We start from the raw sequence: 25,842 nt of genomic DNA on the forward strand, positions 1-25,842 counted from the left end.
ATAGCAAATGCACTTGCACCAGTCTGTGCGCCTATGGGCGTGTTGGTCTCAAAATGAGGTGTGGTCAGGCGCATTGGTGGCGCGTTGCTATTTTGAAGCAGAGGAAAGCGATTGCGCTACTGACCAAAAAAAACCTGGTCTGAAGTCACTGGCGCATATGTCACTGTTATTTAAGGGGCGCATCATCAAGGGTCCAATATGCTCCTAGATAGGCGGGTGCCTACACTGTGCCTGTTACGATGTATTGTCTCAGAAATAATCGCGATAAACAATATTATTGTCATTTGAAGTTCATTTTATACCACTGATATAACGATTATATAATAGCATAATAATGCAAGGGGGGTAGGGGGTCGGATTGGAGAGTGGGCACTACACTTCTGTAAGAACACAAACTGTCATTATGGGCTGTGACATAGTTATTTAGCTTTAATTCCATATAAGCGGCACCCCTCGCTTCTGTAGTCTCCACTCACGTGCACAGTGAGGAATGGAGGCAACTACTTGCTTAGCCAATGCAACATGAATAGCGTCTTAGCTGCTAATGTGAAGTGTGGCAATATTGAGGTAAAATCACAAAACAAGGTCATGTCCATGTATCTACGATAAGTAGATGTTTAGACATGATGTTTTTGTTCATTAGGTTATTGTATAAGTCGATAATGTAATTTAATGTATTGTGAAAGGCCTAGTTGAATTCTCTCCTCTGAACATATTGATGATCAAGTAATGTCCATATTTTTCATAACCAATGAGTTTGATGTAAACATAAGCACAGACCTGTTGGTGGCTATTTTGCAACAGTCTACTGTAGGTTGGGCACAGTATAACCAGCAGATCTGGTGTGCCTAACTCTGCCTCGACAGTGTCAAATTAGAGACTGCAGATAGAACAGATACCTGCCGCCTTTAGATGGCTTTACATTCACCAGAGCATGGGCACAGATCCCAACTTCTGAAAAACATGAAGTTGTACCCCTCCAATAAATTGTATTGAAACTATATATTTAATGGAAGCCGTCTCCACTTTTGAAATAATTCACACATTTGAAGGTTTTGTTTATGCCCCCCTTTTATATCCAGTGGTATTTACTTGCTATTAAATTAGTTAAATATGTATAGTGCTGCCCTAAAAGTGATTCATCAATATATAATTAATATATATTTGTTTGTGTGATTTCAGAGTGGCGGAGAGTGCGAAGCAAATTCATTCTTGGCATCAAACCCTATGGAACATATGAGACCACAGAAACAATGAAACGCATTACCTCCCAGACTTAAGGTGCTGAGAACAAACTGTGAGCCGTAAAAGATTGTGAAGCAGGTATTTTCATTGTGTTTGTCTTTGCCATCTTTAAAGCGCTCAAAGTCCTTGCAGTTCCTCCCTTCACGGATCTCTCTGATCTCGAACAGGTCCACTGAAAAACAACACAAAAAAATATTTCTAATGGTTATTATTTTTAAAAGAAGAGGTGATTTACTGTTTGTAGTAGCAACTGGGGAAAAGAAATCATTTAATCTGTAGTAGGAACCATGAAACACGGGTGATAAACAGTTGTCTTACAGTTTCACACGTTTCAGTTTTCATGCGGCCTCTACTTTAGGCATAAAATGACTTTGAGTGTTCTTAAGGCCATGGTTAGTTTCACACTTTGAAACACTGTGAAGTCGGCCACTTAGTATGCTTAAACACATTCACATAGAGTATCCAAATGCTGTAGAACAGGGGTGTCAAACATACAGACCGCGGGCCAGAACTGGCCCACCAAGGGGTCCAATCTGGCCCACTGGATAACTTGTCAAAGTTTGAAAATTGCAGAAAAGTAATAGTTTTTCTGCTGCTTCAGAGGTTTTTTTTTCCACCCTGACCAGAATATAATCTGTGGTCATATTTAAACTTTCCAGATCTCAAACTCAGGTGTACTTTAAATTTGGATATTATTGCAGTATGGCAGTGATGACCCAATTGAAAAGCAGCTGGGCTAATAATCAGGTTTGTTAATAGGGGAATGTGGGAATTGAAGGAAATGACATATGCAGCTTTAACTCCTGCCTCTGCCTCAATTGTCAATAGAGAATGGCACTGAAAACCCAGCTTCAACCATGAAAGAGCTGCTCTGTGGCCAACATGATGAAGACAGATAAGATAAAGAATCTGGATTGAACTACAGAGTCAACATTTGTTCAAGAAAGCAGCATAGAGAAAGCTGTAACTATTACCAGCATGTGTGATAGCTTAAAATGCCTCCAAACATCCAACACACAACAATCCTTAATATCTTCTTAGAGGAACAGTATTTTTCAGACTCCCATTAAGGAGTGCTTTTAAAGTAGTATTATTCTGCTATTAAAAACATAGCTCCTGTGGAAGAGATTCATTGACTGCACTTTTAAAAGTATTAACTTCAGTATAGTCTGAGTTTTTTACATCAAGTATGTAGAAGTCAGTGGACGTGCATCTTTTAGCACTTGCACAACAAGTTCAACATTCAGCCATGGTGATTTCCGCTTGATTACATAACTGACATATCATGGCAGATGACACAAAATGGCGAATATATACTGCTGAATGTATAAGCCTTTGGTACATAGATCATGTTAAAGAATCTGATCAGATTTTCTTCCACTTTGTCTTTTTTCTTTTTTTTTACTTGTCAACACCAAACTTTGTTTCAAGTTTTGGTTTGCAGATTTTTATATCTGCCACATAAAAAACTGCAAATCCATATTTTAAATTTTTTTTCTAAATTGTACATTGTTTACATCCATCCTCTCTAGCTTAAACTCTTTTTCTTGAAAAATTCTTGCTATTCTTCTTCTTCTACCATCACCATCAATCAGTGGAACAGAGGGAAAAGCAACAGGAAAGTGTATCAAGGTGCCATGATGCAAACAAACCTGGGACTCAGTGGGAGCAAGACTATGCTCAATAATGCTACTATAGGGTAAAAAGAAACCTCTATACTAACAGTATAAATGTGTTCAGTCAGATAGACGATTTAATCATCAATAATATGTCAGTATTAGTATGAGTATGTGTTGTTTAGTGACAGTAGATATTATCATCAATGTGTTCATCATGCATTTAATGTAAAATGCATTGCATGAATAGCATCCAATCACTAACAACAGCTATACATAGTAGTATAGTATAAAAGTATAAAAGTATGAATAGTTAAGAACTGTTGCCACAGTGTTTTAAAACATACTAAACATGATGATGATTACTATGGATTATCAATATACTCACAGACACCATCATTCTTGTCTGCCGTGCGTGTCCATGCCACCTGCCGGGTCTCCATGATGACCTGCACGGTGAGCCGCTCCGCCTTCTGTCGGAATACCGTCATGACAACACCCATCTCCATCTCCCGTTTGATCATGCTCTTCTTGTACTCCGTCATCTCCCCCTGCTGCCCCCAGTGAGCCATCTCTGCAGCTGAGGGGGAACAGGGAGAGGTTTTCATTTCATTTACTGACAGATCAAGTACTTCCTGCTTTTGGCGGTGACAGTGACAGTCTAAAATATGCCATGTCTCATCACGTTCCTCCCATCTAACCAAATATGTGTTGGAAGCTTTAAATAGCTTTGAATGGGCCTTCCACTGATTTTACACATAAAGGTCAGTTATTTAGTCACTACTATTCATCCTGTAAGACAGCTCTATGATGTAATGATGTGATATCATCAGGGTTATATCAGTTTGGGCTAACTGATTAACAACAGAAAGCCTGTGTTATAAACTGGGAACGTAGAATTTAAACAATTTGGGTCTGCAAAAAGATGCTACATCTTGCATTATGATAAATGATTTATCAATGATTTTTACACCTTGACTAAAAAATAAAAGTCAGGATATTGTGGCCTCTGCTGCTTCAATTTGGATTATCGTTGTTTTAATATTTCTTTTAAATCTCTCAATTTTATAGAAGTGCAATTCAAAATTGTTATAATGTCTCTTTAATCAACGTGTCATTCATCAACACAAACTCTAAATAAAGACATTTCTGGTATTTCTGTTGTGTTACAATGACAATGTACAAAACACCTACAGTACAGATTTTTGAGGGATAAACTCTGAACTACAGAGGATAAGCAGGATCCACAGGACGCTACAGTTCCAGGGTTAAGCTTGACCACCACAAATGAAAATGAAAACATTTCTGTGGCGTGTATTCTGTATGGTTGAAACACAGTATTCAGCAACTATCCCGCAGTAATCATGTTACGTGCTGTTACTTCTGTTAGCCCTTTATAGTAACAGCCGTCAGAGAGTAAAATCATCTTCTTGTGACACACGTTTTTTTTTCACTTGGTTTCATTAACATACAGTGCTACATTCTTTAATGACCAACTGAAGAACGTGTATTACTAAAGCAGTTTTTGTCTTGTTTCTCACCTTAGACTAGTACATGGTGGCACATCTGTTTTGTACAGTGGTTCATGATTTATTGAATAAATGTATACTGTTTTTCAAACATGTTTAAACCTCAAAGTAGAATTTCCTGTGTTCTTACATCATGGTTCATTCCAGTCCAACTAAGACATAAACACAGCAACCAACTGAGGAATAGAGGATGATTTTAAACATCTAGTTTCTTGTCTAGATAACAAACTCTAAATAAATTCTTCAATAGGCTGTGCAGTATTGATATTATTTGGGGAAATAGGGTTGTGCATATGGATGAGGACATAAGGAAATAACACATACACCTCAGAGAGAGATATAAATGTATGGCAGGCACTACAGGACATCTTACACCACAAAACTGTAGTATTTAAGACATTATCTTATCCCCCTATAGTTTCTCTGTTGACTTCTTAATCCATGAATGTCCACAGTGACAGTAACATTCTCTACTGTTATGAGTAATGTATTCACCCACTTCCTATATACTCAGCTTGACTTATCATCCCCTGTCATTGGCGCTCATCAAGATGACTTCAGTCAGTTCAGTCATGATGAATGAGCCGCTGTATATTCTCCACACTATGACAGTTTTAGGTCCAGAATACAGGTCCTCTTAAATGTATTGGCCTGACAAAAGCCAGTGTTTTTCTGATTTCAGTCCGTAATAAATGCAAGCTGCTAATATTCCTGCTTTTTGGACCTTGGGCCTGATGCCTGTGTCCCAGAGGGCCATACAGCAAATGTTTTGGTCGTATTGTGTTCTTAATCTACAGAACTGGTCTTTATAATATCAATTAAGGGGCAGATTATTTTCCTGATTAATTATATTGTCTATGAAATGTCAAAAAGTTGCCATTATTATTATAAGCCAGAGGACAAGAAGGCATCTTGAAATTCTTTGTTTTAGTTGAACAAAGACATTCTGTTTAGGATCATATATAAAGAGGAAAAGCAGCAAATTGTTACATTTGAGAAGCTATAATCAGTGAATGTTTAAAAAATTACAAAAATGTTACTCACTTATCAAAACAGTTGTTTATTAATTTTGTTTTGATCCACAGCTAATCGTCTCAGCTGTTCCTGTTAGTAAAGCAGACTGTAGGTACTGTAAATGGAGTTCTGGCTCAAAGTCCCTCTACTGTATGTTCCCTTATTGTCTGATCCTGATTTCAGTATCTCTACTGGATGACAAGTTTAAGAGGATGAGAAGATAAACCAAACAGCTGACTAAGAAACATGCCTAACATACATCTTCTTCACTGTCACCTTTACCACAAATCCCACTGATTACAACAATGTCTGCTTTAAAAATTCATAAAGTTGCATGTGTGATAAACTGAGCTGTGTGATGACCTGTTAACCTGTTTCCTTGTGTCTGGATTCCCCTTCAGACGGCAGCAGGAAGCAAACCTCACCCATAAATGTTCTGATGAGTGGGTGGAAGTTACACAACTAATCCACAGCATCTCTATTTTTGTTTTGTTGCAGCTTTTTATAGCTTAAACTCATTTTTAGCCTTTATTAACACAGGCAGCTCGAGACAATGCCAGTTCTAACTAAGGGAGACACATTTTCATTCAGGTTTGCCTCATGCAAATTTGTGGAAACTAGGCGCCGCTTTGTTTTTCTTATCTACACTCCATTTCATTGGGATGGGCATAACCAAAACCAAGGGATATTAGAAATAGTCACAATGGTTGAGGGAAATGAGAGACAAAGGTAGCTGAAGGAAAAGGATCTACAGTAGAAGCCATTTTATTGTATGTAGCACTGAAAAATATACAAACAAATGTAATGTCCCAAAAAATGGCAGACGATTCTCTGTCAGGCAAACATTAATGATATATTTATTGATGATATTTTTTTTAATGAATTTGACACCTGAGCAAATAAACTGCTATCACATAGCTAAGCAGGTAGAGAAAAAAAGAAGATATTAATAGTCTTTATGATCAACACTTCACTGACACTCAAGTTTTGGATATTTTTAAGCTTTACTTTCATTTTGGTGGTTCAGCTTTGATCACGTCTGAATCCTGCCTTAATATGGTCGAGCATAAACCGTCTTTCATTAGATGATGTCTGCTGTTTCCTCTCCAAGCTGAGATACCCTGATGATGTCATCAAGGTAATTCTTGTCAAACTTTGGAAAGTTCCCTTCCAGGCCATAGAATATAGAGAATATACATACTGCATCTATGTGTCCTCTCCTGCTGTGGGCTCTTACAACTGCCACCAGCTTTTCCCTTATGTACGACGGCAGTATTAATATCACATGCAAATGTTAAGAGTTCAGATACATATCTTATTGTGACCATGCTCTTTCTGCCTTGGTTCATTTTATGCAGTCAATCTGTTGCCTTCATTTCAACACTTCAACACTTCATCTCTATGTTAATCATTTATTTTAAAATTACAGTGCATTAGTATATTGCGTCACCATTTTGATGTAAGGCTTTGGTAGTGATGAGGATGGGGCGGTTGGGTTTGATTCGAGTTGAGTAGAAGTTTTTTTTTCCCAGTGGACATGTAGGACAGTGACAATGTAATATAAAGAAGTTCATTAGAAACTGTCGGCTTTGGGTGCACAGTTGTGGAGTTGTGGAGTGATGTTGAAGGGGGTTCAACCTGGTACGCCACAATACCTGGTATTTAACTTGCAAATGACCAGCGGGATATCAAAACAAAACAGTGCAACAAGGAAGAGTTCTGTTGAATTTCAACATAACTATCATATAAAATGTCAACAAAATGTCCTGTGGACATTGGACGATTCTAAAATTTAATATTTAATAATATTTTTTTCAACCAGACAGAAAGAACATAAGCCCAGGGAACACCATGCAAAATATATGACACTGACAGGCCTTCTTTGTATTAAGATGTGATTAAAAATGAACGAGGTCAGAGAAGAATTCAGGAAAAACTGCTTTGATGGCCATCATTATGAAAAAGGTACAACCCACTGTATTTATATTACTTCATGTCTGCATGTGCATACAAATGTTTTGCTTAATACAAATAAATGTTAAACTACATATTAGTATATCCATTATCCACTCTCACCTACAGCTGTGTACATATTAATAAACCTGGAGGATAAAAACTAAAGACCGTTCTGTTCTATCAAGTGAAGTTAATAATTAACGGACATAACTACATAACGATTGCCCTGCTTTCCCTGCAGAAACATTTATCCCTGTGAAGGGACTGTCCCTATAGGGATAACTGCAACCCTACTGAGACTCACTTATTTCCTCATACTGACCTAGCAATCACACATGATACAAATACCATGCCATTGCTGCCATATATGTTCATCTCATCATGCTTGCACAAACACCCGCTTGAGGAAAAGCAGTGTTTATATGACACAAGGACGTGATGATCCACTTTGCTGGATTTTAACATATTTGGAATGCATACACACACAAACACATGACCCTATAAACTCTGTTTAAACTAAAAAAGATCAAATTTCCTCAGTATTGCACTAGGTGTTAAGTGGCATAATCACCAGGTCCAACTGGTTAAACTGATTAAACACAAATAGAATTAATTTCACTGGTTAAACTAAGCATTAGCATGTAAAGGCATAAGAAAACAGGATGATACAGATGATATACAATAGAGCACTCCAGCAACCCTTTCCGTATTTTGTAAGCAAAACCAAACCACCACGGTTCACTGACTGCAACCCCACAACAGTGTTTTTGAGTCTCTGAATGTGGTTTTTGAATGCAAGTCAAAAGTAAGTGTTGTGTTTCACGCTGGTTTAAGGCATTCATTTAAGCTCCATCAATACATTTTTTAACAAAGAATATGCAGGTAGAAGAACACAACACTGTATCAACCAAACCCAACGGGGACTAATGAAGGGCATTCTGATAGATTCAAGCTTGTTCTACTCTTGATGGATATTAACATTGAATCCAACATTGTCGTGCAGAACCACAGAAAACCAACTCTACTCTGTTGAGCTTTTTAGCCTCTTTTGGCCCCATGTTTTGGTTTTACAGCACATTTTATTCAGTCTCAATGCCCTGATTAACCCCATTTCATCAGCAGTCAGCTAAAATAGCAACAAACCAGCTGGTAAAAGAAAAGCTTTAGCAGATTAAGCACCAGATATTTTTCTCACAACTTGGTAAAGACAGAAACATGGGTAAAACCAGAGTGAATACTAGACTCACATTTATCAGGGAAACTGAAAGCCAACTTGAATGCTAATGTTGCCACATATCTGCTAGTAGGTAGACGACTGTTTAGTGTTAGCCATGAACAAGGCCAAAAATCTGTCAGTGCAGCTGACTGTCAGTTTGTTTTTATAAATTCCTCTGCCTCCCAATGCCCATAATTGACTAATGCAGAAATTTCAACTGAATTCTTCTTCTTCTTCATTTTATATGTCTACAATTAAAGATACACCAGTACTAGAGCTGCTTCGCTAAATATTTGGGTTCCAGCCCACCGTGATGGTTCACTTTCAGAGACAGCTCAGCCTCAAAGACAAGGTTTTGCAAACATACAGGATATTCTAGCTCAAATAGAACATTTTCAAGGCAGACATGTTTCACTTGTTAAAGCAGGAAAAGCACTTTATAAGCATTTACAAGCATTATATGCAGGTGAGTCGGATGCATGGCTCTGGTATTGAACATGCTCACTCACTCACTCACACTGGGACACTAAATGGAGTGCAGCCATCATTCATATTATTTAGACTTGTCCTTTTCCTGCTTTGAAAAGTCAAAATGTGAAAAAGCTCTATCTGCTCTGCAACTGTATCATTCTTTGTCAGCGGCTTGACAACATTTAGAAGTAACTATTGTTATTTCTTTAATAATTATTAAGACATTCACACTTCCTTGTTTTGTATTGGTACATATGTATATACCAGTGTACACACAGAAGAGAAAAGGTGCAGTCTGTTTTGGTGCTGCTTCTGGCTGTAGAGCCTTTTTGTCTTAACAACACAGTGCTTGAATGGATCAGATGAGTCCCAAAACCAATAACCACAAACATTTTCTCTACTTATTTATCGATGAGAGTAGAGAAACACAATTTAAAAGCAAAGTACACTCTCAAAAATGACCATAACACTGGTCTAAAACTGTTAAAGGAAAACTGAACGTTTTAAAGCAGGACTCTTGCATTAAGCTTCATGTTCAGTGGTAACATTACACTGTTACACACTTTTATACGTTTTATTTTGAAAAATGTAGACGTGATCACCTGTTCTTTAAAATAAATCATTTTTGATCAAAGGGAACATAAAAAAGAGCTAGAATAAAAAGTTCTCTATAAATTTGCAGATGGTGGTACAAGGACGCGCGAAATAATTTTTATAATGAGGCTTCGACATTTATTTGTGATGTTTATTATGATATTTCTCTAATTTAACCTGCACCAGCAGGGTTACTCCTGAAAGGTCTGTGTGTCCATCATTGGGCGACATGAGCATGGGTTTTAGTATAATGTGTGCATGTAATAAACAGCCTAGCGTGTGTGCGTCTGTGTGCGCGTTACCGGCATGGCACAGTGTACGGGAGTGGACACACTCCATGCTGCGAGCAACATGAAGCCGCTTGGTCAGACTCATCTGCAGCCCAGCCGATATGCCGCCAGTAAAAAGCGGATTTCCCGTCATCTTACTTCACTCTGACCCTGCACAGGCTGATTCACTCGCACACAATTAAAGGACTTTAAGAAAAGTAAAAGACATACCTTGTGAGTGAAAAAATTCTTCTCAGCTCGACGAAGTTGCCACTTGTTTTCTATCTAATCATGATTTGAAAGTTATGAAATGAAGTTGGAGAGGATGTGGAGTGTTGACAAAAAGGCCAGCCGCAAAACGGTCAGTTCCTCTATCTGAGTGTACAAGGAAGTAAAAGTTAACTAGCATTATAGGCATAGCCTACATGTCATAAAAAATGAAAAAAGTCCGGAAGCAAGGACGGTATCTATGCAAATTACACTATGCAAGTGGCATGGGCCACTCTGACCTGATAGGACGAACACTAACTGTTGTATTTTTCTTTCTATATGTTTCACATTGCACGCTTTCTTTTCTTTTATACTATGTAATGTAAAAGCTTCTCACTGTCCACTGATGCTGAGTGCAGTTTGAGGACGCTGCGTCAGTTAAGACACCCCCCTTCAGCATGTTAAACAGGTGGTTCATAATGTCGGGTCCGAGGACTCCTGATTGTCCATTAAAGTGGTCCTTAAGGTCAATAGACGCTTAATGAAATAGTTAACCCATCCTAGTGAGGAGGAAAGAAAAATACATTTGTCAGTGGTGGAAGAAGTATTCAGACCTATACTTAAGTAAAATTAGTAATGCACACAGTTTTATGATATTGTGTTACAGGAATATATACTACAGCATGTCTTTAGTACATGCAGTGTGTTATCAGTGTCAGAAAAATGCAGCTACTTAAAAGTATCAATAGCACAATTACTTATAATACAGCAGAGAAGCACCTGTTAGTGTTATAACATTACATTACTTATTTCCTCTGTGCCTATACACTGTCATATAATATAAAGGCAAAGATGCCCCGAAAAAGTGGATAAAGGTATCAGCACTAGTAGCATTATTCCCAAATTTAAGAGAAGAGGAAAAACATGTTTCTGCTAAACAAAGCATGTATCCTCTGAGGAGGGGTTACAAGTACACATTTCTTCATCTTAAAAGGAGCACAAGGAAACCGCTTCAGGATCTGATAATAAAACTGCTCGAGGTGTCCGACATGTGAAACAGTTGAGAAACATTTAGAACAAGACTGAATAAGTACTCAATTAAATTAAGTTGTCAGGGCAGTAAATACTATAGGAATTAAGTGAAGAAAAATGAGTGCCAGTAAGGGTTTGAGCAAATGAAACCAATAGACAAAGTGGAAAATAAGCATGAAGAGACAAAGGCTTGAAAAAATATGATAATAAAGAAAAAATGATGCAGCAGAGTATGAAAATAAATCAGAAATGCTGCTTATAACAAACAGTCGTTATAAACAGTATTTATTCTAGTTGGGGGTATGCAGGTGTCATGAAGCGCATATTAGAGGATTTTCTCGAGGCTCAAAATATCTTCGCATTTCTCAGAATAAAATAATAAAATAATTTCCATAGACAAACATAAAGACAAGTATAAATATTCTTTATGGGACTGTGTCCATCACACCACCGTGTGAACTGCTGTAAGCTTATATAACAGATTTGCATGAGTAACTTGCCTCAGTCATTTGCATGATAGCAGAAGAGGAGGGGGATGAACACAGAATTGCCTTTCAGCCTCTGAGCAGGTGTTTGTATTAGTACAATTAGCGATGTCAAAGTGGAGATCTTGTCGTTTACGTTTATGGCAACATTTTACTGCCTGCCTGGCGAAGTCAGACAGGACCAAATTAAGACGGACAAACGAGGCAAATTGCCACAGTTCACTCGAGGAAGAAACACAGCTGGTCATAGTGTAGGTGCACCTTGCATCCGTGTCACTTTAATACAGGCAGCTTTACAGGTTAACATACACATACACACAGAATACCATTTTTCAAAAACTACATTTCATGACAATTGAAATGATTGTAAGAGGCTATAAATATGTTTCTAACTGCACCACTGTAAAAAATAATACACTACTGCATTACTGTCTCTAGGCTTGTCACCATAACTACTTTGGTTGGACGATATATCGTCCCAGAAATAATCGCGATAAACAATATTATTGTCATTTGAAGATCATTTTATACCACTGATATAATGATAATATAATAGCCTAATAATGCAAGTGGGGGGGATTGGAGAGTGGGTGCTACGCTTCCATAAAAACACAGAAAGCCATTATGGGTCAGGACAGTTATTTACCTTTAATTCCAAATAAACTGCAGAAGTGTGGCAATATTAAGGTGGAAAATTGATCAAAGTCATGTCCATGTATCAAACGATAAATTCTCTATGACGTTATTGTACGATAAGTTGATAACGGAATTACTGTGACAGGCCTACCTGTCTCACATTTTTTTAAACTCACTTTTTGATGTTTTCAACCCATCAACAACCAGTTGTCGCTAAAAGAAAGTGGAAAACCTCTCTAAATATGGTGGTAGACTGAATTACATCTGCTTTAGATGAGGAGATTCTGTTACTTTCAGGTCCCGATACACTGGCCGCTACATTAGTATATTATAACATCATGGGTGACTTTATTCATTCATTACAAACTCAGCCGCAGGACTGTTAATAGTCATGCAGTTCATATTGATAAAAAAATGGGTGATTCATGTCTCTTAGGATTATTGCACTGCAACAATAAAACACATAGTATCACATTAACAATATATCTATGTATTATAATGACGTTTCATCTTACAGGCAGTCCTCTATTTGTCTTTATTCTGTTGCGTTGAAGAATTGCTCTGATACCCCTTTTCCACCAAAGCAGTTCTAGTGCTGGTTCACAGTCGGTTCAACAGCGAACCAGCTGAGAACCAATTTGCTTTTCCACGGCTCGAGGTGTTTAGGGAGCCACGTCATAACGTCACTGTATACGTCAGTTACATCGTTGCTTTCCCATAAAGACTCGCGCCAACTTCGAAGCAACAACAATACAAAGAACAAGAAGAAGCAACAACAACGACAATGGCAGACTACGCAACTACAGAGATCTTCACTGCAGTCAGTCAAACCTCTCATCCAGTGTCAGGTCATGATATGGGTGAACGCGCCACAAACTTTGATAAAAATAAAATAAATAAAAATATTAAATACATCTAGTACATCTAGGTACATCTAGTCTGTACAAGTGGGTACTTTTTGTCTCAAGTAATCATGAGGCTTACCCACAGCTGTGAGTTTGAGGAAGGGTATTTAGCATCCCTGGTGTTTAAAAAAAACGGTCCCTGAATAACTGACACAACTGCGAGAGACTGCGTGACCGATTACGCCTCCTAAACCTGAAGGTTTTTTGAATACTGTAGCAATAAAACTAATTATTCTTTTCTTAAAACTGGTTTAAAACATTAAACCCAGAAATGTAAGATAAAAAAGTCTGTTGTGCTCACACACCTGAACTTATTACTTCAGTTAGTGGTTTCAAAAGAGATTATATGGATGCATTGCAGAAACGAGTACCCCTGGCTCTTCTCTGATGTGTTTTCTTCTTCAGTCCAACACCAGCGTAGCATGGTGGAAAGAAGTGTGAACACACCCGTGCACACATCGGCGCCTTTCACAGAGATGATAACAGGTGGCTGTCAGTCGTGTGTGTGAGTGTCAGATCAAACATTTACGATCACTTACAGTATAGGCTGCCTTTACACCTACTGTAGTTAGGCTTGGTTAGCCTGCTTTATGTTGTAATGATGACATATTTGAAAGCCAAAACCATCAGCTGATCAATGTAAACACCTGAGGATGGCCTTTGTGTCATTTACCACATAAACGAAGCAGCAGTTTGTGTGTAAGAGGGTCCGATCTGAATGAAAGGCAGCGGAAGATAAATCTGATGTCACTGTGTATATTGAAAAAAAATTTATGGTTTGATGTAAATGTTAGATTTTTAAAACACAGTGTGCGTCACTACCAGGTAGACTGGGGGCCTCAAATACGTGTGATGGCTTTTGTCTATTTCCCTGTTGCCCCTCATTACTCCTGGTCCTCCTCTGGCTCCCTGAGGCCCTGACTATGCAGAGTCTTCCCTGTCATCTCCATGATGGCCTGGACCTCTGGATCAACATCCAGGATACTCCTTTTGCCCTCGCCTTCCTCGCCCTGAAACACAAAAATAGTAAGACAGTCAAACGTGTTGTGGGTTTAATTCTCCACAGTCTAAAGGAAACAGCTGTATAATGTAAAAAAGCTGAGATGTAAATGAGGTTCTCTATTTGTGGTACACTCACAGTCAATTACATGCCTGACGGGTATGCTCACCACTGTCTGAATTCTAAAAATATTGGGTGGTAAGTTTTGTTACGACTCTAACCTCACCTAATAGTTGAAGACCATCTTTGAACTGAGTTTGCTAAATGTGTAGAACAACATCAAGCTAGATGAAACAGCATGGATTAGCCTTGCCTTCCCCAGGATATATTAAGAACTGAACAAGTACTCTGACCTCCTCTGGTTGTGGGGGTTTTCCGACCGCCCACACTTCCACAGAGTCCAAGGTAAAGTCCTCCTTTCCGGAGAGCTGAGGGCTGCCGTAGGTGGTACATTTGGGCCGCGCACGGCTATGGCCGCGTCCAAAGTCACTATCCAACCATAGGCCAAAGTACCCGTGCTGACCACCCATGCCCTGATGATGAGCGACAAAAAGAATAATGACAAGCACATAATAGGGTTATTGTTATGCATCACTTAAGTCTGAATTATTGCATTTTTGTTGTATACTTAAATAAGAACTATAGCTTCAGTCTTTTAAACATTATTAAGTCAGAGACACAGTCTGAAACGGCTTTTTCACCAAAGTCATAGAGCTAATGTTGTTGCTAAATCAGCTGGCTAGCTACAGCTGATAAGATCTGCCAATGACAGCTGTCTTTACAGGGGGGAAAGTGAACGCTTGCTGGCCAGAAAAGAGAAGGCCTGTTTTTGTCTGAAATCATTGACCCATTGTTTCAAAAATTAGTAACTGAGCAAATATCTAAGGGGCAAGGCGTAGCTGACAGTCAGTTAGACTTCTGCTCATTTTGAGGTTGAGAGGAGCTATGGTGACATTATTTAATGTCACCAAACTTCATGAACCTTAGTACAGCAGTCAAATTTAAGTTCAGGAGAATGATGAGAATAATACCAATAGGACCACCATTTTAGCCCCTTATACAGTGGATGTACAAGTAGTGTGCAGCTGTTAAGAAATAGTAATCCCACAGGTCAGACTTTCACCAAAATTAAATTAAAATTTACATAAATTCATTCACATAAGTTTGATTTGGTAATAGTGTTTTTTTTCTATCTGTTGTGAAACTTTATGTTACGAATAACAGTGCATCATATCCATAATATTAAAGGTCTGAAGCTGTGGTAAACCCTTTCTGGCTTCTGTCCCCTAAATCAGAAACCTTGTACACTGATGCAACCTTATCAGGACATATCTGAATAACAACAGAACAGAGCAACAGAATTCAAGTTCTCCTCTGTTAGACTAACGCTATCTCACCAATCCGTTGGGCATGGTCTGCTGATTCTGGTTGAGGTACATGAAGTGTTGGTTGTATCCTGTAGCTGTATAAACTCTCAGTCTGGGGAGCACAGTGAACAGGAAGCATCTGGAGTCACCTGCACACTCACACAAATATACAAATTGTGAAGATCTGAGAGAAAAGTCAAGTGACAGCCCACAGTATTCAAACAAGGAGTATTACTTCCTCATTGTGTCCTCTTATCAGTGCTTCAATATTAGTCTTGATCTGGGGTCTGGTCCACAGCTAAATGATGGTAGTGTTTCTACCACAGTGCAAAACCCACTATATTGTGGGTTTAAGAGGCTAACTCAGAGAGTGTTCTCTGTTCTTCATTCAACAGCACAGAATCAACTATTGACAAGTTTTAATTCACTTGTTAGTCTTGATAACAAAACTGATAGGATATCATTTTGACCTCCTATGAGTAAGTGCTATTGCCATGCTGCATTTGTTTGACCCTTAAAATACATTGAAGTTTAGTCTTCAGCTTTGCATGACTTTAAATTCACAAAAACGTTGAGTAACAATTAGTTAAATGCATGAATTACAAATATAAAGGTTCACTTTTATTTGTTAGTATGCTATGCTAATGTATAAGCTACTGTGACCAAATGTTATCATTGAGATTTATAATTATATGCAGTACTTACTAAAGTGTCTTTCAGTTTTTCAGTTGCTAACATGAACTAGCGATCTGTCTAGGGCTAGGCCAATACTATTGTCTAGAACTGTTGGAGGCAGCTGCTAAACTAGACATAGCATTCATCAAATAGCAAATCGGGCCTAAGGTCTGTAAGTGTGGGATCAAACAAAGTGTGTTACTTCTCTCACCCTGGAACTGAGGTTTGACATCCCAGCCGTGGGAGGCGAAGCCACCAAAAATATGTCCCTCTGTGTCTTTTATAAGCAGCAAGGTGGGCCCCCGCTTTGTCAGGCCAGCCACCATCCTGGTGAAACTCTCCCCATGCAGCTGTGTGGAAAACACCAGTCTCCAGGGGGCGCTGTAACTGTCTGGCAGCTGGAAAAAGGTTAACAGAGAGAGTTGACAGTGAGAATAAATACGACCAGTGGTTAGATGTCTGCTCAGGTTGAAGTTAGGCAGAGATACAGTCGTAATGAAGAGAGGTCACCAAACTCAGGGGAATGATAAAGGTGTATGTTTTCCTGCAGGTGATATTAAACTGACTGGAGAATGAAGAAGATGTCAGTCACCCATGGTCTGCACACGCACGCACGCACGCACGCGCACACACACACACACACACACACACACACACACAGACACACAGACACACACACACACACACACACACACACACACACACACACACACACACACACAGTCCTGAGGAAAGATCTAATCAGCCAGCATCAGTGAAAACACCTGTATGAGTGAACTATGGGTGTGTAACAGTTTTAAACAACATTCATTCTATGGATATATGAATATATTTAATTTGTTATCATTTATCAGATGTTGTGATTACATAGACAAATTAATCAACAACACACTACACTGTTGGATTAAATATACTCATCAACATTTTACAACACAGTATATTTGACTCATGAACATCTTTTATTGTGAAGGACTTTGTGACGTCAGATTTAGAAAGGTTTCAAATATATAAACTATACATAAACCATTTCATATCCCAGAATATCTCCAAAACTGGCTTGAAATGTATATGAAACAAAACAAAATATGGCGGCAAAACCAAAACCTTTATTTATTCTTAGTCACCTTCTGTTCTATGTTTTACAATTACGTGGGTGGAAACGGTTGCGTACATGCTATTCTCCATTTTTCTTTGTCTCATTCTGCTCTCCAGGTATTATATTGCATGCTGTTAAAGTACTTCTTTAATCTCATATTTCTACTAAGAATAATCCATTGTTGTAAAGGTCAGAACCATGAATAACAGTAAAACTCATTTACCGTTTAATAATAATGTTGTGAGTGGCACAGATCAAATTGTCAAATGACAGCGGAAGCATTTATCTTATGACTTGATTAATTACTTGTATAGCATAAGGTTTATGGTTAATGACCTCACTGAGCGCATGACAGTGGTGTCTGATGAATTGTACGAAGCTCTAATAAAGCCAGGTGACAATGAGGCAGTAGGAAGTGACACTGCATTAATGCCGAACATCTCGAATACGATGGAAAAACCCGTTCCTCTTCTTTACGCTTGATTTATGGGTTTTTTTGGTCACGCCATTCTACCTTACACAGTGCTCTTAGTGCTGTTAGTTCCTGATAATAAATATATATTAATTAACTTTTGTGCAAGTTAACTAGTGTGATAACTATGTGGCTTTTGTGTCCTATCCAAGCTGTTCATACATTTTTGATGGACATGTCACAACTATTAAATTTGGCTTTTTAAAATCATGCAGTGAAGAAATGTGTAACTTTACCCAGTTTTCATTCTAGCAGCTCAGAGATTGAACAGTGGTTGATGGTATGCTGTTAAGTGTTTTGTTTCATATATATACTGTATCATTTCTCAGTGGTATCTCGCTGTTCATTCTTCGTAAGCCGCTGCTGGTTTATGGCACCTATAAAGGGCATGTCATTCACTCAACTGGTAGATACCAATCTCCAACGACCTATATTGTATATTACTGGCAGTCTGCAACTTATTAACAGTGGGTCACTTATATTTCATGCCAGTCATATGCATCATATATTGCCTTCAAATTCCCACAATGACATGAAAAAAGTAGTATTGGCTGTATTCTGGAGCTAGAATTTTCCCCAAAAGTTTGTTCAGATTAAATCCAAACCCACATATTTTGGTCAGAATCCACCAAATTTGTACACTGATTGATCACTATCTATAATTTTGTCATCCTGTTTTTCCACATTGTCACTTATACGAATACGTCATATCTACTGCATGTCTGTCCGTCCTGGAAAGTGGATCCCTCTTCTGTTGTTTCTATAATTTTTTCCCATTCAAGTTTTTTTTGGGGGGGGGAGTTTTTCCTTATTCGTATTAACTAAGAAACGGTGGTAAATTTGCTATTTGTGAAATTGAGCTATATAAATTAAAACTGACTTCATTTGACTTGACACTAACCTGTGGTGCCAAAAATATGAGGGTGGGAAGGTCCAGCAGACACCTAAGTTCTTTCCAAGGTGTCTCCCTGCAAGGGGGCAGCAAGGTGGGGGCCGGCCGCCCGCTCAGGGAAACGTTTAAACCTTCAGCCACCAGCATCTCCAGGTACAACGACACCTGGGACACCCTGAAAATCCAGTCCTCCAGACAGGAAACATCACAGCCTCCCTGGTCTGAGCGTGAAACAGAAGAGGAGAGAGAGAAGCCGTATCAGCGGTCACATTTCTTTACTGTTATTTGGCCAAAAGACTTTAAAATCACCTGTTTACCTGAGGGTTTGAGCTCAGAACACATGTGCTCTGCCAGGAGTTTGACACCCTGGGAACCATCACCCATTCTCTCTAGCTTCCAGCCCTGCAGGCGCCCTCTGTTGACCAGAATCTGAACTACAGCAGAGATCAGGTCCTGCAGGAACTGTGGGGAAAAGGCAGCACGGGGCATCAATAGGGAAACATTGAGGTGGCAGGGTTGCGATAAAAAAAGAAAAAGAAAAACACTGAAATTGACACAAAAATCGAACCCTTTCACTCACCTCTGCTACCTGACTGCTACTAACTGTGGACCCCGCTCCACACTGGGACATAGCCATGACGAGCGGAGCCCGCTCCTCTGCAGTGCCTCGCAGAGTGTCTGCTAAGAAGATGACGAGTTGCTCTCGACCCACTCCAGAAGCAGCAGTGGACGAGCTGGTCTTCCCTGGACCTGCGGATGCTGCCACTCCAGAGTCGATACTGCACATGCACTGGTACACCCTCCTTACCATGGAGTCTGGAGCCAGGCTGCTCATGGAGGACTGGGAGGGACAAAAGTGGTTATTGACTATTTAATATTGTAAAACTAGACTAAAGTGAGAAACAAATAGAAAAAATACTGGAATTTAAGTCCAAATGTGTCTTGAGAGTTGTATTTTGTGTTTTGTATTGATCTCATTGGGCATCTGGCAAAAAGAATATATAGAATATAGATATCTCTGTCCATCAAGAGCACACTAAACTTAGTTTTCTACCTTATTACACTAATAATATATTCATCCTAACATTCGCACCTGCAGCATCTCAAGTGTTAAAGTCTTCCCTGCTGCCGTTTTTCCTGGGGCTCCTGAAGGGGCCCCGACGCCGCCCTGGAGCCTGTCGAAGACCCCCTCAATTACCGGCCGTTCCTCAGGGCGGAAGCGGGCCAGCCGCTTCTGCACCACCACACTCTCAGTGTTTCCCATGGTGCTCTGCAGTCAAGACACACAGTATGCCAGAACACACACATCACTGACATTGTGTTAACATAATTAAAGGAAAATTCTACTGAAAATTGTGGTTTATTGATTTCAGACAGTATAGTCAGCAGGCTCTCCATAACTTGTTCTATTAAAACTCAAAATAGTGACTGACTTTGAAGGCACATAGAAGCTTGTTTGACATATTCCAACCATATTTTAATCATATGCCAAATCATATCAATCAATCAATATGCCAAAATGCCATCATAGTAGGGAAGAAAAAAATAATTATTTTCATTATTCGTTAATCTGTTGTTTGATCTATAAAATGTCAGAAAATGGTGAAAAATGTTGTCACAGTTTCCCAGAGCCTTGAGAACATCTTCAAATGTCTTGTTTTGTCCAAAATCAACTGATATTCTGTTTAGTGTCACAGAGGACTGAAGAAACCAGCAAATATTCACATTCAAAAAGCTGGAAACAGAATTTGCACATTTTTTCTTGAAGAATGACTTAAAATATTTAATAGATTATTAAAATACTTGGTGATTAATTTAGCAGTTGGCAACTAGTTGAATAATCGTTGCAGATCTAAATCATATCTCATTATGCTGTTGTCCTTATAAGATTGTTATTCAATGTCTAAAGATCAGCTTCACCTTCTGTGTCTGAATGACGGTCTGTGAAAACTGAGCTGTACAATATCACAGTTAATAACGTGTCTATGATATTAAACTTCATAATTGGGGTTTTTAAGAGCTGTGGACAAAGTAAGACATAAATATGTCAACATGAGCTCACTGTGATAGACATTTGTTTCTATTTTTGGACATTTTATGTAAAACACATCGTATAGCTATATGTGCTTTATACCAAACTCCATATAATTTAAAACACGGTATGATATAATGTAAAACAGCTTCCTAAAGCTACTGTGTACAAGCAGTTCAGCAACAGAATTTCAATAAAATAAGTTTTTACGAGCAAAAGAAAAACACATAAAGGTAATTATGTGAAATGTTACATTGAATAATATTTTTGCTTATTGCTGCTTCCCCTCAGTGAAACTGTGGTCGTCTTGAACTTTGGACAAAATTAGCTAAAACAACTGTTAGCTAACGTTAGCTGTAGCTACATTATTTCACTTGTACCGAAATGTTTATATATGAGACCCTTTGGTCTGTAAAATATGTGACGCACATGATGTCCACAAGGCTAGCCAACTTAAATATGATCACCAAACGTGTATGTCGCCAACCTTTTACAGCACAGATGCTTTGCTTTCCATCCTGCAACTACTGACAGTAAAATGTAAACTTCCTGGGTCATCAAAATGACACATATTGTAGCCAATAAAATGAGTCAAGTGCTCAGCTGCTTCATTGTGATTGGTCTATAATGTTGGGAGGCGGGGTTGAGATGGGGATAATATAGTCGGGCTTCGTTCAAGAGCACTAGGTGGATCTGTTATTCATAGTATTATTGTCTGTTCGGTTAATAACAATCATAAAAATAACAAGTACATCTGTACATGGCGTAGCATGCATGAAATAATTGTTAGTCTTCATAACTGGCATTCAGACTGTCTTTAGGTACTAATATCTTACTGAAGTACAGATATGTTTGCATTTTAAATATTTATTTAACATTTAAAAACTTGAAAAGGTGTCTTATTTCTCAAAGGACAATACAGAAGGACAAAAGCATAACTCAGTATAGTGTGGGAACGTATTTGTGGTTGCTTCTGTACTGACCCTTCATCTTTTAGTCACTAATAAATAGTAAATCCTAACAGGTCTGACGTTCCCCACACCTAGCATGAATATCCAGACCAATTTAATATGCAAGGCTTATGGACAGTCTGCAAAGTTGCAAAACCAAATGTAAGCCAACACAAAAAGACAAGTCATCCCAGTAGCAGCAGGAGGAAGTGGAATTCATAAAACCTTTTACAGTGATGTCCCTTCTGTCACCAGGAGAGTGTGCACAGGAGTAATCAAAGAGCCCCATTTGCAGAAACAACAGGCAGTTCAACAACTCCTTTTAAGGGCATAAGATTTACTATGTGAGTGCACTGAGCTGGGTGTGTTGCATTGTAATGAAGTCTTGTAGGCCAGTGGATGCACCCACGTCTGCACAGCTGAATATGAAGGTGACGTGCAGCCATCTGCCCACGTCAAGTAAACAGGCTGGTGTAAACAGGATACCAGTGAATCAGTGAGCACAGCACAATGTGAACCACAGACCTAGAAAATCCATTTTGAAGACTGTAAAAGGGCATTTACTGTAAAAAGAAGCTCCAAAGTTGGTCATTTAAATGAATGAATAAATGAATGAATAAAGTTCACCCTGTCCCCTTTGAATTTAGCAGCCATAGTAGCTAGATTGCAAGTTTTTTAAACTTCTGCTACAGTAACTGCTAGTTTAGATCTGACATATCCTGAACCAAATGTATTATTTTTATCAGTATGGAATCTGCAACATTATTGTTATATATGTCTTATCCTCTTTCTTTGATAAAGTTGATAGTATACTGAACTGGCAGTGTCCAGTTCTACAAGCCAATACAGATAAAGAGTGCAGCAATGTAGAATTTAAACCCAAAGTCAGTACCACACAGGATATAGGGAGATAATAAAAAACCCTCTGTGCCAATGCTGCTTCCATTTAACCAGAGTCCAAAGAGTTCAACATGATGCAGGATATAAAAATGTCAGTGTTACACTTTTGCTTTCATTAATTCTCAGGTTTCTCCCGTCACACACAAACAAGCTCATCATACAGGCATGTAGACAGTACTTAGAGAGGACTTACTGTGATCTCTTGCATAATTATTGCATTGCTCAGACATTGTATTTGCTATTGGTTTGATTAAGATTCTATCAGATACTTGAAAAAAACTCAGTTGATGTAGACACTATGCAATTCAAAATAAGGCATTGAAAATCTGAACTCTTGTTCCATTTCAATCAGTTAAAACTGAAAAGGTACCCCAAATGCATCTTCAAGAGGAAGAAAAGAGTAATAGTAAAATAACCAAACACTGTTTCACAGTGTAGCTGCTGTCACCTCTATTTCCTTGTATACACTCTTCCAAACTGATTTTAAAAAATACTACGTACTAAATTCCTATGCTATGGCTTTAAGGACAGGCTCACACTTTTTCAAGCCTTGCTTTTTTTCATTCCTCCTGTTCATACTGACCATTAGAAGATCTCTTCATAAAGCACTTTCAATGTAAGTGATGGAGGACAAAATCCACAGTCCTCCTTCTGTGCAAAAATATATCTAAAAATTTGGTTTAAAACCCTTTGGAGTACTAAATTGAGTAGGAATGTGTTTTATTTCTTTTTCGATGTTATGTTTCGTTAGTAAAAGGAAGAAAGTATTTGTTCTTTCAGAACTTATAAACTCATACAAAAGACACAACACTACAACTTCCTGCTCTTAGCTATTTGTGTCATCTGTTTGCTTTAGTATTTCTCTTGCCTCATTGGTGTTTCAAGCAGGTACAGACAAAACCAGGCACTACACATGCCTCACTGACATATGACTGCATATGTGTACATGTTCCAATAAAAAGAGAGACTTGGCTTGATTACTATCTCTGGCAGTCACCACGTTGGCTCTTCAGCTCAATCTACTGCCTCAGCTGCGAACAAGTTCAAACATGAGAGAAGTGAGTCTTGCTAGTTCTTCTTTTCTCTTCCCTTTGCCCACCACCCCTCCTCTCAGTTGCATCCCTATATGGTAAAAGCCTCACTGCTGAGTGACTGCACAGGAAATCCACCATTTGAATACTGAGTTAAAAAAAAAAAAGAGAGAGAGGGAAAAAAAAGTTGTACACCGCACTCTTTGATAGACTGAAATTGTCACTCAACTTCAAAGTGTTCTTGTATATCCATTTTAAGAAAGGCTATATTCTGCTTGCTTGCCACGTGTAATTGTAGTCACTTGTACTTTCTGTGTTTTGTCTGTATATTTTAAGTCCCAGAGCAAAGATTAGGCACAAAATCCCCTGATATATTTATTCATTTTTTAAAGTTTGAAAGTTTCTGCTGCACTTGACAATATTAAGAGCAGACAGACAGTGAAAATAACACTTTGAGACATCATAATGTGCAGCAAAGCAATTATCTTAACCCAGTGCATGTATTGCAAGGTTTCTGAAGTACATGGCACATCAGGCCATGTCATATGGGGAACTGCGTGTACCTCTGAGATCTGAGCACATGATTCTCCTATGTCTGCGTGCTTTGCATGTGTACACTAAATGATTTGAATGAGGCAGACACTCTTCTGAACTTGAGACATTTTTTTTTGTTTCTTGCAAAAAAAAAAACCTGACTGCTTCCTCTGCGTGTGTGCATGCACCACAATGTACCACCTCAGGCTGCAACTGAGCTTCATCTTTCAAGTTTGCAATGAAAACTTTCATTCATCGTCATGTGGTTTCGTGGTACATGACAATTAGACTAAACATACTTTTTTGCAAGGTACAAGCTTCTTCATGTGTACTAGCTTCATGTGACAGAATTGTGAGAGAAGTGTTGGCCACATAGAAACATCTGTGAAGGCAACTTCACCTTTTATGGAATCAGCCTTGTGAAAGACAACCACGGCTAACCTAAAACATGCAACCAACAAACACACGCACACACACACACACACACACACACACACACACACACACACACACACACACACACACACACACACACACACACACACGTACAATTATAAAGAATCATATCTCTTTCTCTTAGCAACAGTGCAAGAAAGCTTCCTCATTTGGTCTCTGTGTCTGCAGCTGATTCATCTGTTGAGAGAATCCAGGATGTCATCACATCTTTTATGTGGGTGACTTCTGCTTGCTGGTTTGACTGTTAAAGTGCAACCTTGTGAAAAAGGAAAAAAAAGGCCTGATATAGAAAGCAGCCCAGAAGCTGAGATGTTTGGTATCTTATGAGGATAATTTGTCTGAATGTATTTTCAGCCATTTTCACACGATGAAAAATGAAAAATAGCATCAAATTAAGAATCGCAAGAAACACATCGATGCACAACAAGACATCACTCATGTCCTGATTTTACCAAGTGGTTATTGTCCTACAGCTAACATGTGTATGATAGCCATGGGACAACAACTGCCTCAGCCCATGCCTGCTAAATTTTACAAAAAAGGAGGGGAAAAACTGCTGTGAAAAGAGGTTGGACCAACATACTAGTTAACACAAGTTTGTTACTAAAGCTTTTAGGATATTAAAATGCACATTTGCTTTTTAGATTGGCATTTTGCCACCATGGAAATAAACTAACATTAGCTTGCAAGGGTGAGCTGACAGCTAACAGTTAGCCAGGATGCTACCAGCCAAAACTGATATACTGCTTTAAAAAAGAAAAAGCTAAACCTTGGCTAGTTAGTAATAATGATCAAGCTAGCAAAGATTTTTGCAGCCATTGGCAGCAGAGCTCTCTGTGATGACTTCATAAATGTTGATTTGGGCGAGGCAGCTGTTGTCCCAGGGCTATCATACAAAATGTTGGTCTCAGGACAACAACCACTTGGCAAAATCAGGACGTGCGTGTCAATCACAGATGTAACGGACAACATTAATTACTGAGCCATTATTCATGTTATAAGTACCACCTGTTGTTCCTTGTGATAAAGAGACAGTCACATTACACTTCCAGCCTGTGAATAATCGCTCTGGCTCCATTTCACTTCAATAGAAGCACATAAAGCAAACTCTTTCAGGCATGCTTTTCCTGTGCGAACTTGGTAAGTAAAGAAAGTAAAGTACCTGTGGGTCAGAGTTCACACTTGTTCACTTGTTGCCCTGCAAATTCGCAAGATGCACGAACAGAAACACTGATGCATTAGAATTGGAAAATGTGCCA

The 25,842-nt window shown here is 38.7% G+C and overlaps 2 protein-coding genes across 2 annotated transcripts in view; both read right to left on the reverse strand.

Moving 5' to 3' along the window:
• plcg2 (phospholipase C, gamma 2) overlaps positions 1-10,280 on the reverse strand; it is a 34,549-nt gene extending 24,269 nt beyond the window's left edge. Inside the window, exons 1-3 of the mRNA XM_062420915.1 lie at positions 10,142-10,280; positions 3,250-3,441; positions 1,268-1,417 (exon numbers count right to left, since the gene is read on the reverse strand). Of these exons, the coding sequence (XP_062276899.1) occupies positions 1,268-1,417; positions 3,250-3,433 (334 nt within the window). The 5' untranslated portion in view covers positions 3,434-3,441; positions 10,142-10,280. The remainder of the gene's footprint in view (positions 1-1,267; positions 1,418-3,249; positions 3,442-10,141) is intronic.
• Positions 10,281-11,586: 1,306 nt separating this feature from the next.
• On the reverse strand, positions 11,587-21,231 carry meak7 (MTOR associated protein, eak-7 homolog). The gene is made up of 9 exons (XM_062420787.1): positions 21,200-21,231; positions 19,774-19,950; positions 19,261-19,521; positions 18,998-19,142; positions 18,690-18,901; positions 16,432-16,618; positions 15,576-15,694; positions 14,532-14,711; positions 11,587-14,188 (listed from the first exon to the last, which is right to left on the reverse strand). The coding sequence occupies exons 2-9, from the start codon at positions 19,942-19,944 to the stop codon at positions 14,063-14,065; spliced, it is 1,401 nt and encodes a 466-aa protein (XP_062276771.1). The 5' UTR covers positions 19,945-19,950; positions 21,200-21,231; the 3' UTR covers positions 11,587-14,062.
• Between the last annotated feature and the right edge of the window lie 4,611 nt (positions 21,232-25,842).

Source organism: Scomber scombrus, chromosome 6 (genome assembly GCF_963691925.1).
Source record: "Scomber scombrus chromosome 6, fScoSco1.1, whole genome shotgun sequence".
Taxonomy (NCBI): Eukaryota; Metazoa; Chordata; class Actinopteri; order Scombriformes; family Scombridae; genus Scomber; species Scomber scombrus.